This window comes from Miscanthus floridulus, unplaced genomic scaffold (genome assembly GCF_019320115.1).
Source record: "Miscanthus floridulus cultivar M001 unplaced genomic scaffold, ASM1932011v1 fs_791_1_2, whole genome shotgun sequence".
Taxonomy (NCBI): Eukaryota; Viridiplantae; Streptophyta; class Magnoliopsida; order Poales; family Poaceae; genus Miscanthus; species Miscanthus floridulus.
This window is the reverse complement of record NW_027097281.1, coordinates 43412-59995: the sequence shown is the minus strand read 5'-3', so window position 1 is coordinate 59995 and position 16584 is coordinate 43412. Positions and strand designations below refer to the sequence as shown.

Genomic DNA, 16584 nt, shown 5'->3' with positions numbered 1-16584 from the left:
TGACTGTTGAGGGAAATTTCCAATCTTTCATGCTTCGAAGGGCGGGCCTGGTGCAAGCGGTAGAGTCTTACCGCCTGTGACCGGAAGGTCCCGGGTTCGAGTCGCGGTCTCCTCGCATTGCACAGGCGAGGGTAAGGCTTGCCACTAACACCCTTCCCCAGACCCCGCACAGAGCGGGAGCTCTCTGCACTGGGTACGCCTTTTTTCATGCTTCAATTCATGCTATTGTTCAACTCTATTCTAGAGTATGTAAACAATGTTTTATATAGCCACAATTGAACCTCTTTTTTCCATGTCTTCTCTGCTTGATCTGCCAGTGCCAATAACATTTTTTTTACTACTAAAGAAAACACTTCTTTTGTGCTTAAACAGGTAGATTCCTATCTCCGCATTGTCGGAGAGCCAAAGCTTCCTTCTTCGTTCCTGCAGGTAGTTATTTTCCTTGTCCTTTCTATTCTAAATTGTAGTTTCTGCGATATTTTATGTTGGTTCATTTTATGTTCAGATAATATGCTGGGTTTTGGGGGAATATGGAACAGCAGATGGAAAATATTCTGCTTCTTATATTATTGGGAAGTTGTGTGATGTGGCAGAGGCCCACCTCACTGATGACACTGTCAAGGTATGCTTTTTGTAGCGTAGCTCATGTTTCATTGATCACTTGACTTGGCCTCCTTATATCTTGCATGCTCTATGCTGAAATATGACAATAGTCAATAGGTTCTAGTTAAGGTACTCTGCCATTCAGTTCTGGGGTTGTTATAAAACTTGTGTTTGGTTTGATAATCTGTAATTGTCCCTGGAGATTTTTTTGGTTACTCCACCAGATCTCTTATATTACATCTCCTATAAGTTGTTTTAGGAGAGCACCTTAAGATCAATTTAGGATATAAGAGAATACTGTTGTAGTAGATTATCTAAAACTTGTCTCCTATATTTATTTAGGGACAGGGGAGGGGGTGTTGTCTCCTTTATTTAGGAATTAGGAGAAAGGGTTTTTAGGACTTACAAATTATAGGTATGGGAGTTGAGATAGGATATTTGGTGGAGATGCTCTCTTTTTCTGCAATTTGAAGAGTACAGTACAGCACATGACACATTGTTGGATAATCTGAAACTTGGTATGGAGTTCAATCTATCGATCAACTATTTAGTGGGACTGTGTGGACTTTGGTATCACCAATGCCAAGTCGAAACTCTGCCCAATTTAACATATAATCGGTTCCAAAAAGGATGCAATTCTAGAATAGTGCTAAGTCAAAGTATCTCAAGTTTGACCAAATTTATATAAGTACCATTAGATTCGTCATGAAATATATTTTCATAGTATACCTGTTTGAAGTCATTCATGCCGATACTATTTTCTATAAACTTAGTCAAACTTAAGATAGTTTTCTAACCAGAGCTAGAATTGCATTTTTTTTGTGACCGGGGCAGTATATGTTTTTTCCCTACATACAAGCATATATTGATGTTACCGACCACACTGTACATGACTGAATGTTTTTCCTTCACATGTGAAAAAATCATCTAGTGTCTTTATACCAGAGAAGTGGAAATGTTTTATATTATGCATTGGACACTGGCTATTACTGATTGTTTTTTCTGGAAGTTTATGTTCTGTTGTTGATATGCCTCTTTGTATGCCATTATTGATGTGTGGTGTTATTGTTTATTTGATTTTGCTTATTTAAGGCGTATGCAATCTCAGCAATTCTGAAGATATTTGCGTTTGAAATCGCTCTTGGAAGGAAGATTGATTTGCTGCCTGAGGTAAATGAACATCTGCGACTTTCTTTTTTCATAGTTCGGTCACTATCCTTATCAATTTAATGAGCTTTAGTCTGTTTCAAGCCACGCCGTTTCATTACATGTGTCTTCACATTCACAGAAAGAGCATCATGTTTCTCATGAAATTATAAATAAGATTAGTTCTGTTCTCATGGACTGCCATTTTCTTATTCTAGTCTCTTGTTTGGTTCATAGCTTTTGCAAACACTGCTATTTTGGTTAAAAACGGGCAGTAATATCAAGCATTGCAAAGTTGGATGGCCGACTATATAAAGCAATCACGAGAATTCAGCTCTTTATATATCCTCGGATGCTTGCATCACATATGATTTCATGACAATGTTTACTAAAATAATTTATTTATATCATTATATTCTGTCAGGGAACCACGTGCATATATGTAAAATGTATATGATAGGAATCACACGTATATGATGTAAATATAATTTCCATGGCAAGGAGGCCCCACTGAGGAAATCATTAATAAACTTTCTTCAGGCATAATTGTACTATGAAGTCACAAAAGCAGAACTTATTGTGGATTTGGTAGCGTTTTTTAGTTTCTACTTTAAATATCTATAAATATTCTCTGTTCTTGCAGTGTCAAACATTGGTAGATGAATTGTCAGCTTCACATTCAACAGACTTGCAGCAACGGGCATACGAGCTACAGGCTTTATTAGGCTTGGACAAAAATGCTGTTGAAAGTGTTATGCCTGCAGATGCAAGCTGTGAAGATATTGAGGTAGTGTTATGTCATCCTTCTAAATGAACCTGATTTTTCTACTATCTAGGCTTACTTCGAGATGTGAATGTTGGGGCATATCTTTTCATGTTCCGCCTAGAGCAGGAATTTCATTTTACACATTTCTCACACGCGTGGTACGGACCTACATTTCTAAGTGTGTGACCATTTTATGGCACTTAAGGGATTTTGTTTTTGGCTAGAGAGGTAGAGTTGAATTGGTTATTGCTAAATCTAATCTGTTAGGAGAGCTTTATAATTGTTCTTTTTTCAGTTAGGGGAGAGAAACAAAAGGGTAAAGTGCACCGGTGATCCTCAAACTTGTGTGCGTGTGTGTGTCGGGGGGCGGGGGGGGGGGGGGGGGGGGGGGGGGGGTGTTTAAATCTTAATTTGCAGATTTACATCACTATACTTATTAATTGTGTCGCTCAACCTCCAAATGTCATTAATCAACATATGTGTTCCTATTTGGCATGCATTATACAATTAGGAAGATGATGCTAGGGATCTAGCATGTAGGTTCCACACTAGATGACAAAAAAAAAGGGTGACATGAATGTCAAGTAGGCCAGCCACAATCACTGACTAGAGTAGTTTGGACCTTGAATGTGTTAGTCGCTGAATTCTCACTCTTGGTAGTAGGAGAATTCTTACTCTCATCGAGAGAGGATGACACTAGGAGTTGGGGCAATTTTCTTGTCTATTTCTCACACAAGCTCACACAAATGCCATGCCAACCCAAGGGGTTGGGGTTACATATTTATAGGCTGCTAGCCAGCCAAGCATATGCCAAGATGCTAGTCTAAGATGCTAGTCTAAGATGCTGTCCTCTAAGATGCTGTCCTCTAGTCTAAGATGCTGTCCTAAAAACAGAAAAACAGCCACAAGGACCATGACCATGTGAGCATCATAGCCCCACAAAGACCAGCCACACATGAGACTTATCCATCATTCTCCCCCTAAGTCTTGTGCGTCGTCTTGTGGGAGAGTTGAACCATCCCGGTCCTGGAGCAGAGCTCAAGGAACTTGATCCTCCCAAGGGGCTTGGTGAGCAGGTCCGCAAGCTGGTCCTTGGTGTTGATGTAGCTCGCCTTGATGCTCCCTTCCTCCAAACAGCCTCGGATGAAGTGGTACCTCACCCGGATGTGCTTGCTGCGTTCGTGGAACACGGGGTTCTTTGCCAGGGCCAGAGCGGACTTGCTGTCCACCCTGAGCTCCACCGCTCTAGTGTCTCTGCCGAGGAGATCACCAAGCAGTCGAGCGAGCCAGAGCGCCTGAGTCGAAGCGGTGGAGGCCGCTATGTACTCGGCCTCGCAGCTGGACAGGGCCACCACCTGCTGCTTGACCGACTGCCAGCTAACGAGGCACTTGCCGAGGAAGAAGAGGATCCCGCTCGTGCTCTTGCTGGTGTCGATGTCGCCGGCGTGGTCGCTGTCGCTGTACCCGACGAAGTGTGCCGCCCCAGGGCACCTCGGGTAGTAGAGACCGTGGTCGAGAGTCCCCGCAACGTAGCGGATGATCCTCTTCACAGCCTGCTGGTGCTCCGTCGTCGGTCGCTGCATGAACCGACTAACGTAGCCGACGGAGAATGCCAAGTCCGGCCGTGTGTGGGCGAGGTAGCGAAGGCTCCCCACAAGACGCCGGTACTGCGTAGCGTCCACCTCCTCCGTCGTGCTGTCGCGGCTCAGCTTCAGCCTCTCCTCCATCGGAGTGAGAGCTGGGTTGCAGTCGGTGAGCCCAGCTAGCTCAACGACGCGCTTGGCGTAGGCGGTCTGTCGAAGCGTGATCCCAGAGTCATCCTGGTGTACCTCGATTCCCAGGTAGAAGGAGAGAGGCCCCAGGTCACTCATCTGGAAGGTGGCCTTCATCTCTTCCTTGAATGCCGCCACCTCCGCATCCTTGGTGCCGGTGATCACCAAGTCGTCGACGTAGACACCCACCAACAGGGCATTACCTCCATTGCCCCGTCGGTAGATGGCCGCCTCGTGCGGGCTTTGCTCGAAGCCCATCCCCTTTAGCGTGGAATCCAGCTTGGCATTCCACGCCCTCGGTGCCTGTCGCAAGCCATAGAGGGCCTTGCGCAGGCGGAGCACCTTGCCCTCCTTGCCGGGGATCGCAAATCCCGGCGGCTGGTGCACGTAGACCTCCTCCTTCAAGTCGCCGTTAAGGAACGCCGACTTGACGTCCATGTGATGAACACGCCAGCCCTCCTGGGCAGCTAGCGCAAGGAGGAGTCGCACGGACTCCATCCGTGCCACGGGAGCAAAGGCGTCGTCGAAGTCGACCCCCTCCTGCTGCACGAAACCTCGTGCCACCAAGCGAGCCTTGTGCTTGACGATGGCACCGGCTTCATCCCTCTTCAGCTTGTACACCCACTTAAGGGTGATCGCGCGATGACCACGAGGAAGGTCAGCAAGCTCCCAGGTGCGGTTCTTCTCAACCGCATCCATCTCCAACTGCATCGCGGCGCGCCATGCCGCGTGTCTCTCGGCCTCTGCGAACGACCGAGGCTCGCCGTCGTCACACGCAAGGTGCAACTGCGCCTCCAGGTCCTCCAGGTCATGAGGCACCAGTCCCGGCACCAACTGGTCGCCGAGAAGGTTCTCCATCGTACGGTACCGCAACGGCTCGCCGTCGTGGTACGCGTCGATGCGCTCCTCGTCGTGAGAGAGCGGAGTAGCGAGCTCAACCGGGCTATGCTCGACATGAGCTGGTGTTGGAGTAGACGTGCCCGGAGAGGTGCCTGTCGGTGCTGGAGTGCGTGGCGTTGCCGGCTGTGGTGAAGCCGGCGAAGAACTCATCGCAGCCGAGGTCCTGGCTGGAGAGCGTGGAGCTGTCGGAGTAGCAGGCGCCGGGGTCGGTGGAGGCTCGGGGACTGGGGTAGACGCGCTCGCCGAAGAAGAGCTGCCTACTCCCCCAGCTCCCTCGAAGTGGACGTACTCGACAGTGAAGTCGTCGTAAGTCGGAGCCGAGCCATCGTCCACCGCCTTGTCCCACGCCCATCCTCGCCCTTCGTCGAACACAACGTCGCGCGCCGTGCGCACACGCTGTGTCTTCGGGTCGAGGATGCGGTAGGCCTTCGAGCCCTCCGCATAGCCGATGAACACTCCCGGAGTGCTCCTGTCGTCGAGCTTGCTGATGTGGCCAAGCTCCTTGGCGAACGCGAGGCAGCCGAAGACCCGCAAGTGGGAGACCGCCGGCTTGCGCCCATGCCAAGCCTCGTACGGCGTCCTGCCGTCGAGCGCCTTGGTAGGCGAGCGGTTGAGGATGTAGACGGCCGTCACCACCGCCTCTCCCCAGAAGACAGCCGGCATCCCCCTCTGCTTGAGGAGGGCCCGAGCCATCCCCACAACCGTCTGGTTGCGCCGCTCGACGACGCCGTTCTGCTGCGGGCTGTACGGCGCGGAGTAGTGGCGCTGAATGCCCTCGTCAGCGCAGTACGACGCGAATTCAGCCGCCGTGAATTCGCCGCCGTTGTCGGTGCGCAGCACGCGCAGCTTGCGGCCGCACTCCGCCTCCGCAGAAGCCTGCGCGCGTCTGATGGCGTCCGCAGCCTCTCCCTTGCTGCCGAGGACCATCACCCACATGTAGCGGGAGAGGTCGTCGACGAGCAGCAGGAAGTAGCGTCGTCCTCCCGGTGTGGCCGGTGTCACCGGGCCACACAAGTCCCCGTGCACGAGCTCGAGCCTCTCCTTGGCTCGAAAGCTCGCCTGCTGGGGAAAGGGGAGTCGCCTCTGCTTCGTCAACACGCAGACGTCGCAGAGCTGCTCCACATGGTCGAGGCACGGCAGGCCTCGCACCATCTCCGTGGCACTGAGCCGCTTCAGGGCCTCAAAGTGAAGGTGCCCGAAACGCTCGTGCCACTGCCACGCCTCGTCGTCCCGACGAGCAGCGAGACAGAGGGGTTGTGCCACCTGCACGTTAAGGACGTAGAGTCGATTTGCGCTTCTGGATACCTTGGCAAGAAGGCGACGACGACGATCCCAAATCCTCATGACTCCGTCCTCAACCACCACGCGCGAACCGTTCTCATCCAGCTGTCCCAAGCTGATGATGGAGTTCCTCAACGCGGGGATGTAGTAGACTCCGGTGAGCAGCCTGTGCTCACCAGACACGGCGGTGAAGATGATGGAGCCGACGCCCTTGATCTCCACGCCGGAGGCATCCCCAAACTTGACGGAGCCTCGGACGCTAGAGTCAAGCTCGGTGAAGAACTCCCGTCGACCGGTCATGTGATGGGTGGCGCCGGTGTCGAGGCACCACCCGTCAGTCTTGTCGTTGCCGGAGCTGTCGCCGAGGAGGGCGTGTGCTTTTGGCTCGTCAAGGTGGAGGAGAGCCGCTGCGGCCGGTGCCGCTGGAGGTAGCTCGATGCTGGCATGTGCCATGAACAGAGCCGGCTCCTCCTCCTCCGCCTGTGCGACGTGGGCCTGGCCGCGTCGTGGCTGTCGACAGTCCTTGGCCCAATGGCCAAGCTGGCCGCAGTTGCGGCAGGCGTCGTCTCGTGCCGGCTTGTGCCTACCGGCGGCGCCGCCCTGGGCGCCTCCGCGGGCATCACCCTCGGCACGTCCTCGCGCCCCGGCCTGGGCGTCTCTGCGCGCCTTGCGTGGCTTGCCACGCTTGCGGCCGCCTGTCGCGGAAGAAGGCTCCCCCTTCCTCCGGTCACCCTGGCTGGCAAGCCACTGCTCCCGAGTGAGAAGGAGCTTCCCGCCAGTGGTGATGGGCCCCGAGAGGGACTGTGGCTCATCACTATCGACGACCTTGAGGCGACCTATCGCCTCCTCGATCGACATCGTGGAGAGATCCAGCAGCGACTCGATCGAGCGAGCCATCTGCTTGTACTTCTCGGGGACGCAGCGGAAGAGCTTTTCGACAGCTCTCTCCTCACCGTAGGTGTCGTCGCCGAACTGCACCATCTTCTGCAACAGAGTGTTGAGACGGAGAGCAAAGTCATCAACGTCCTCACCTGGCTTGAAGGCCAGGTTCTCCCACTCCTTGCGAAGTGCCTGCAGTGTGGACTTGCGGGCGCGGTCGCTGCCGATGCGTGCCGCAGCGATGGCATCCCAAGCCTCCTTGGCAGTCCGCTTGCTGGTAAGCGAGAACTGCATCTCGGGCGGGACTGCAGCGATGAGAGCATCCAGCGCCCGTCGATCTAGGTCGTAGTCGACGTCGCCGTACCGGACTGCCTCCCACATGTGTCGCACCTGGAGCTTTACCCTCATCACCGCAGCCCACTCGACGTAGTTGGTCTTGGTGAGGGTAGGCCACCCACCGCCGGGACCGACGTCCCTGACAACAGCCTGGAGCCCGTGGTAACCACTGTACCGATCCGGGGAGAGAGAGCCATGCTGCCTGTGAAGGCCGCGCTCTCCATCGACCCGTCGGTACCGATCCGGGGAGAGAGAGCCACGCTGCCTGTGAAGGCCGCGCTCTCCATCGACCCGTCCGCCACCGTTGCCGTGCGCGCCTCCTCCAGGAGCGCCGCCGCCGTGCGCGCCTCCTCCAGGAGCGCCACCGGCGCGTCCGCGCCTGTCTGGGCTGCCGCCGCGCTCGTGGGCGTGCGCGGCTGCCCTAGGAGCGCCACCGCCGTGCGCGCCTCCTCCAGGAGCGCCGCCAGCGCGTCCGCGCCTGTCTGGCTGCCGCCACGCTCGTGGACGTGCGCGCTGTCCACGCGCCGCCCGCGCTCGCGCTGCCTCCCTCTCTGCAGCTCGAGTCCTCGTCGGCTGTGGTCCGTCAGCGGAAATGGATCTGCCGATGCTGGCCTGCGAAGAGCCTCGACCTCCGCTGCACGCTCGCACCGCTGCATTCCCGCGCGCGGCTTCCGCCTCCGCTCTGGCTGCTGCCAGCTCCGCCGCTGCTAGCCTCGACGCCCTTGCCGCCGCCGCAGCGGTCTCTGCCGCGCTCTCGCATCGCGTTCCTCTGCCGCGGCAAGTTCGGAGCCTCCTGCCGACGCCGCGTGCTCGAGGCGACCGAGTGCTGAGACTGCCCTGCTGACATGACGCGCTACCGGGGGGCTAGCTGCGTGGGGAGAGGGCTGCTTCAAACGAGCTAGGAGGAGGAGTGAACAGGAGCGAGCCGGAGGAGCTGCTGCTTGCCAACAGCTGGGGCTGTGTGGGGTCTGGGAGAGAAGATGAGCAAGAGATGCTCAGGCTACAGGATAATACGGCTCCGATACCACTTGTTAGTCGCTGAATTCTCACTCTTGGTAGTAGGAGAATTCTTACTCTCATCGAGAGAGGATGACACTAGGAGTTGGGCAATTTTCTTGTCTATTTCTCACACAAGCTCACACAAATGCCATGCCAACCCAAGGGGTTGGGGTTACATATTTATAGGCTGCTAGCCAGCCAAGCATATGCCAAGATGCTAGTCTAAGATGCTAGTCTAAGATGCTGTCCTCTAAGATGCTGTCCTCTAGTCTAAGATGCTGTCCTAAAAACAGAAAAACAGCCACAAGGACCATGACCATGTGAGCATCATAGCCCCACAAAGACCAGCCACACATGAGACTTATCCATCAGAATGAACCAATTAGCTAATGTGGGGACCTAGAAATGCGAATTATTCATTTGGGGGCCTACGTGACACTCCTACAAGTCCTGTTTGGCACAGCTCTAGCTCTAAGATCCAGGTTGGATTTGTAGTTTGTTGACTAAAATAAAGTGGTTTAAATATTTATATTATATTTAGCCTAAATGTAGAAAAATGATTCATATAAATTAAATGCGCTCGATGTACCTCCTCCAGACCCAAGATTTCTTGGAGCAACAAATACTTGGATTCCTTGAAGCTGGAGCTCTGCCACACCACCAAACAGGCCCTAAGAACCACTGATGCATTTTCCAAAAACGAAATATTGTTTTCTAGCTCAATGTTCTATGGCCCCATTCCATGGTCCCATCTTTCTCCTAAGACCTCCCTTAAGCTATTGTCACAGTTTCTTTTTCAATTGAGGGGGGTGTTTGGACTTAGGGATATGAGTGGTGAGGTTAGTCCTAACCAGTCCACATTCAAGTCCTCTTATCTTTTCCCAACGTCACAGCCCGGTCCTCATATATCCCTAAAATCCTTAATTGCAAGGTTAAAAGGTTGAGATTCCAAGTGACCAAATGTGGTTATTGTGAGTTTTCATCACGTGGATCTTCCCTTCTATTTTTTATAATAAAGAGTAACAATCTTGTAAATTTATGTTTGTATTGCAGGTCGACAGAAACCTCTCATTTCTAAACAGTTATGTGCAGCAAGCCTTGGAAAATGGTGCGTCCCCTTACATTCCAGAGAGTGAACGCTCTGGTGTTATAAGTATTGGCAGCTACAGAAGCCAAGAACAACAGGAAACATCTGCCCATACTCTTAGATTTGAGGCCTATGAGATGCCTAAACCTTCGTTGCCACTAGCAACTTCACAAAGTAGCATGTCCACACCAATTACTGACCTAGTTCCAGCTACAGAGCCAGGCTACTATAAGGAAGACCATCAAACATCAAAGTCTCAACCACCAGGTGATGCGGTTTCTGGTGAGTTTGGTGTCAAACTTCGCCTTGATGGGGTCCAAAAGAAATGGGGAAGGCCAACATATTCCTCTTCTACACCCTCAAGCTCGACGTCTAGTCAACAAACAACCAATGGGGCCTCTCATTCTGATGGGGGAGGGTCAAGTTCGCAGCCACGGGAGTCCTCATATGGTTCTAAGAGACAGCAGGGCACGAAAGTTTCAGCAGAAAAGCAACGGCTGGCTGCTTCACTTTTTGGCTCGGCAGCAGCTAAAGCTGATAGGAAAGCACAAGCTTCTAGAAAGACAGCAAAGGACAGTCCCTCAACTGAGAAAGTAGCTACCACTCATGTGACTGCCCAGCCAGTTAAGGAGCAAGTAATCCCTGCTGCACCACCGCCTGATCTGCTGGATCTGGGTGATGAGCCAGTTTCATCAAATCCTCCATCAGCTGATCCTTTCTCACAGTTAGAGGGGCTTCTTGGACCAGCATCGGCTGCTCCGGTACTTTCTGGAACTCCGGCTACCAGCACTTCCAAAGCACCAAATCTTATGTCAATCTTCTCAGATGATGTACCAACTGGAGTGGCTAGTGGATCCACCGATCCCACTCTAGGCGATGTTAATTCAAGCTCCCACAAAGGAGCAACTGCAGTGGCTTCAAAGAAGAGTCCAAGCCTTCAAGATGCCTTGCAAAAGAATGCGACTGCACGGCAAGTAGGCGTGACACCAACAGGGAACAATCCCAATCTTTTCAAGGACCTTCTAGGCTAAAGAGGACAGTAGGACACACCATATGCTCTGTGTGGCCTCTTTGGGTAAATGGAGTTCATCTCCGACATGGTTCCATCAATGAAACAGCGATGATCTCTCTGTTTGATCAGCGTAGGAAAAGGGTTACAAGGGCTATATTTGTTTGAGAGTCACAGGACACGACCTATCTCCTTCCAATTGGGAGGGGGTTGCGCTGTTGAGAGTGGATGGTTGCGGGTATTTTTCCTTTTAACCACTTGTAATTTTGTGCTGAGACTGGTGTACATGTGTTTACATGATGTGTAATTTGTACATGAGATCGTGGTCCAGAAGCGTGTGCTGGCGCTTTTTTGTTCAGCTGGGATGGGCCTGCTCATCTGTGTGCTTTTAGAGAGCCCCATATTTGATGATTGATATACACTACAGTAGCTGGGCACTGGAAAGTAGAATAATAGTAATAATAATAATAATAATAATCGGTGTCATTCTCTGGAACTGGGTGGAATAAAAATATAAAATGGTAAATGTGTAAGGTTGTTGGTCGCCTTGTTGTTTTAGCTGATGAAAACCGTTGCCGGATGTTTGCAACTTTTAGCTGTTGAGAAGCATAGCAATTGTTCTCTCTTTTCGAATTCATTCAAACCTTCTTCTGCTTGCAGCTGGGTAGGGCCATGGGGTATCCATTATTTTGCTCATAAAAAAGCCAAAAAGGTGATCTATTCTTTGCTGGTTCTGTTTATTGCAGAGCCTAGCTATTTGAGATCGTTGTTTTTTCTTGGGCGTCTTCTGTGGCGATCTAACGGCATCACTTCATCTCGTTTCTTGCGTCATCGGATAGTCGTAGCCGGCGGTGACCACTATTTCCTTGCATGATTGAAAAGCCCTTAGGAACAGCCTGCTCGCGCAGTTACGGGCCTCACTGCTACCATGGGCCGACACCCAGGCCGGCCCAGCAATCCGGCTTTCAAGAACAAATCCCCAAGCAATCCGTATCTGCAATCACCCGTGACGTACCCTGCTTGACTTGCATCCCATTCCCAGTCAAGTAGTGTGTATGATCCAGTATAGTACTCCGTAGTGGTATAGTAGTATATAATGCTAAGCGTGTATTTGTTGTGGTTAATTACCATCACGTCAGGTTGTCAGCATCACCCGTGCTTTCTCCACTTGTCTGTGGGCTGTGGCTCAAAACCTAGAGACCCCTTCGGGACAGGAACAGGAAGCACACCCGGTTACTGGGCTACCGAAACTTCGATGCTAACGTATAATGGTTTCGCTGAAAAAATAAATTGAAATACTGTTCCGGTTAATTTATTGTAAAAGAAAAATACTGTTTGGCTGAATTTTTTTAAAAAAAAATGAATTATAAGAGAAATGAACGTGACCAATCAAATGAAAGTCTCATCGATTATTGTCCATTGTAAATTAGTGCACTTTTAGATGCAACAGATACAAACCGGGATCGTATATAGATTGGCAGGAACCACATCCAGCATGCATCCGGAGAACGATATGTAGTACGTGCCACGCGAAGGTGAACGATTTGGAAGCCAGTTTATTTTAACAGCACCAATATATATACAGGTCTAGCCTGCAAATTAAAATTAGTTATTAATTCAAGCTAGTATGGTGACATGTCAGATTATTATATACGTATATCGTAGCTCAGCAAATAAAATGAATCCACGGTCACTGGCTGACTGGTCTATGTGGTCCCGCCTGCTTTCGTCGTGATCTGTATTCTGCCGGCTCCGTTCACGTGTCCTTAAACCACTTGACTATCCGCTTTTTTTTTTCCATCTAGAACAGTGTTTTTCTCTCATAAATTCTTCCAAGCGAACGGGACCTATGCTGTTTATTGATCAGCCACGCACTTCAATTGACCATATGTTGGTGCAGAAAGTGACCAGCTAGTGAATATTTGTAGTTTTGTTGTACGTTGTGATCGGAGGTGGTCTAGCACTCAATGACACATGATTTATACTGGTTCGGGCAACGTGCCCTACGTCCAGTCGGGGTCGGTCGGTGACTTTATTTCTGAGCCCAGGTGCTCGAAGTCTGCAGTGGGGTTACAAACGAGAGAGAGAGAAAGATGGGGTGTACAAGAGGTTCGGTCGGCTCCGATCGGAAGGGCTGAGAGTGACAGGAACTTCGCTATGAGCTAAGTGTTCAAATGGATGCTTGAGGTCTGAATCTGGTGGTTCTGTGGTTGTGAGCTATCGATCTAAGGAACTCTAAAGGAACTGAGCTTGGATCGGTTCGGTCCGGTCTTCTTTGTTGGAGGAAGCGCATCTCCTTTTATAGATGAAGGGGATGGCTTTATAAGTGAGAGGGTGAGGGTACGTATGCTGCCGAGCCTTGTTGCCCATGTCTACCAAGCTTTGTTGCCCACACCGGCGGGTACAAGATAGTGGTAGGCGCCTACAACACTGTTGTTGTCGCTGTAGAATGTCAGATGCATATGGGAGGTCACGCTGCCTTTTTCAGGGATGATGGACGTCGGTACCTGCAAATACTGTTTGATGCCTCAAGGCATGTGAGGAGTCACGCTATGTTCACCCGGTACAGTAAATCCTGGTGCCTATACCGCTATCGATGTCTAGAGACACGCGGGGGGTCTTACTGTATAAGAGTTTTATGGGCCCCTATAATACTATAGAGGGAGATGTCGACGCCTACAATACTGTTTGTGTCAGGTGGCTGCAGAGTACTGTTCTGTGCAGGGTATGGTCCCTGATACAGTGGTTTGACTTGTGCCTTGCCTTGCCTTTCTCCGCACGTCTTCTGGTTCCTACCGAGCGGGCGTCCCCGATCAGATGGCTCCAGTCGACTCTGAGTGCGCCGGTCGGAGAAGAGCGGTGAGCAGGGTTCCTACGAGCCCCGATCGGAGGGACGTGGGGTCGGAGTCAGAAGTAGGGCTCGGGGCAGGCCTTCCGATCGGAGAGGCCATCCAGAGGCAGTTGAAGCCTGAATTGAGCGCTCCGGTCGGAGAGGTGGGCCGAAGTAGCTGACGAACGGGCGTTGCTCTTCTTGGGCCTAGCCTTCCGGTCGGTTGCTGGACCGTTCCTTTGCCCTGTTGTTTTTAGACTCTTGGGGCGAGCCTTAGCGCAGAGGCCGGTCCCCGAGGGACCCCAGGTTTATGAACCCGACAGGAGCCCTCGATCCCCCGGGTGATTCGGATAGAATCGTCTAGGGGATTTTTTGTCTTGCTGATGGGTGCGCGCGAGCGCACCTGCGGGTGTAGCCCCCGAGCCCTCGGGTGGTTTGGGCAGAACCGCCTAGGGGTGTTCTGTGTCATCAGGGGAAGTTTTCTGTTTTGTCGGTGGGTGCACGCGAGCGCACCCGCGGGTGTAGCCCCCGAGCCCCTGGACGGTTCGGGCGAAACTGTTTGGGGGTTTTGTTTTAGCGGGCGTGTATGCGTGTTTTTAGTCTAAGACAGAATTTTGTCGCCCAAGGCGTCGTTGTGTAGTCGAGGCGGTTTTTAGTTTGTTTTGAGAGATTGGGTGAGAGGGAGCTTGTGGATCCCGGCGTCGGTGCGCGCCGTGGGATCGAGCAAGGGAGTCAGTCAAGGGTTTTGGACGAGATAGAGCTCACTGATCTTGGCATCGATGCGCGCCGTGGGATTGGGTGAGGCAGTTAGTTTCGGACGAGACAGAGCTCACTGATCCTAGCGTCGATAGGAACCATGGGATCAGGTGAGGTAGTAAGTTTTAGACGAGACAGAGCTCACTGGTCCTAGCGTCGATGCACGCTGTGGGATCGGGTGAGGCAGTTAGTTTCGGACGAGACAGAGCTCGCTGATCCTGGCGTCGATGCGTGCCATGGGATTGAGCGAGTCGGAGTCATGTTTTTGGATGAGTCAAAGCTCACTGATCCTGGCATCGATGCGCGCCATGGGATTGAGTGAGTCAGAGTCGTGTTTTTGGATGAGTCAGAGCTCGCTGATGCTGGCATCGATGCGCGCCGTGGGATCGAGCGAGTCGGAGTCATGTTTTTGGACGAGACAGAGCTCGCTGATGCTGGCGTCGATGCACACAGTGGGATCGAGCGAGTCGGAGTCGTGTTTTTGGATGAGTCAGAGCTCACTGATCCTAGCGTCGATGCACGCCGTGGGATCGAGCGAGTCGGAGTCATGTTTTTGGACGAGTCAGAGCTCGCTGATGCTGGCGTCGATGCGCGCCGTGGGATCGAGCGAGTTAGAGTCATGTTTTTGGACGAGACAGAGCTCGCTGATGCTGGCATCGATGCGCGCTGTGGGATCAGGTGAGGGAGTTAGTTTAGGGGTCGGACGAGACCGAGACCGTGGGTCCTGGCGTCGGTGCGCGCCATGGGACCGAGCGGGTCATAGTCGTGGATCCTGGCTTCAATGTAGCCTAGGAGGCCGAGGTAGTTAGTTTAGTTAGTTTTCACGCGAGTTTGGAGTCGCGGTCCTTGGATTTTTGGAGCGCAGTCGGAAGTGAAGCCGTTACGCGAGTTCGGAGTCACGGTCCCAAGCCGTAGCCGGATGTCGTAGATCCTGCCGACGCGAGTTCGAGGTCACGGTCCCAAGGTTTTTTGGAGCATAGACGAAGCGTAGTTAGTTAGTTAAAGATCGGACGAGGCGGTGCTCATGGATCCTATCGTCGGTGCGTGCCGTGGGATCGGGCGAGTCGTAGTCATGGATCTGGCGAGTTCGAGGTCGCTTCCTTGGTGTTTGTCTTGAGCCCCAATGCCCTATCGGGCCTTTGTGGGGGTCGATGTGAGTTGTGTGTGTTACCCCATCCGGTTCCTCACAAACCGAAGGGGCTGAGTTTCATCGCTTGTCCCGATCGCTCGGGCTCGAAGACTAGCTCGGTGAGTTTGCTAACGGGTGTGATCGAGCGGAATCCAGGTCCGTCGTTCGTGACGGGGTCGACATAGCCCTCTTATGACATTCCACTACTCCTTTACCTACAACCCGGCAGATGCCAAGGTTGTTCCGGAGACCGACCTGGGTGGCCTAACGGCCTCCCCTCGATGGAGATTCTGTGGGCCTGGCGAGAGGTTCAGGATCAAACGAGAAGGTTGAGATGACCCGGTCTACCGAACCGAGCTAGGGCTGCACGGTGCTCATCTACGTTTTTCTCCCCTAGCTCTGTTGGTTACTCATGTCGAATGATGCAACCGCCGCTTCGTGACGCAACATGGAACGTTCTGATGCATTTTGCTACACGTGCGATGCTTAGTTCCCGAGCCCCTAGGCAGTTCAGGGCCCAAATCATCCAGGAGGCGTAGGCATATGGAATGAGATGCGTGTATGGATGTATGAAATGTCTTATAAGGAAATAGAGGGGTTCGGTACTGCTCACCTTAATGGCTTAAGTGACGAGGTTCGGAGAGCTTCAGTCGAAAAAGTCCGACCGGGACCTGCGCTTGTCAATCGTGGGTGAGTCCTTGTGTGAATAGTTTTTGTATTAATGAATACATCAGTATTGTCCTTGTGACAGAACCACGATATCCATTCTTTTTATATCCTGGCATAACTTCGTTCTTATCCTTTCCCTCTCGTACCTGTCGTTTGTCCCGTAGGGTGTGATCTTGGGAGTCCGAGGTGTGGCCCACGGGTCTCGACTGCTTGTATCCGTAGGGAAAGGCGGGGTGCGTTTGGTTGGGAGTAAGAACAGAGTTACGTAGGGTAATCAAAGGTATGGAATGTGTTTCCGTTCGGGGACAAACTTGTTTATTATGTGATGGTAAAACGAAAAGGTGGTTAGACCAAATTTAGGGGGGAAACGACGTAGATGTTCAATGTTCCAAGTGTTGGTGAGAGCATTGCCGTTGTTGTCC

At 52.0% G+C, this 16584-nt stretch overlaps 1 protein-coding gene across 1 annotated transcript; it reads left to right on the top strand.

Annotated features, from left to right (window-relative positions):
* Nucleotides 1–372: 372 nt before the first annotated feature.
* On the top strand, nt 373–11200 carry LOC136533151 (AP-4 complex subunit epsilon-like; the record flags this gene model as incomplete). Its single annotated transcript, XM_066525720.1, has 5 exons — nt 373–429; nt 506–622; nt 1696–1773; nt 2393–2536; nt 9736–11200. Coding segments are annotated over 5 exons (1461 nt in total), but the record flags the coding sequence as incomplete, so codon positions are not given.
* Nucleotides 11201–16584: the final 5384 nt, after the last annotated feature.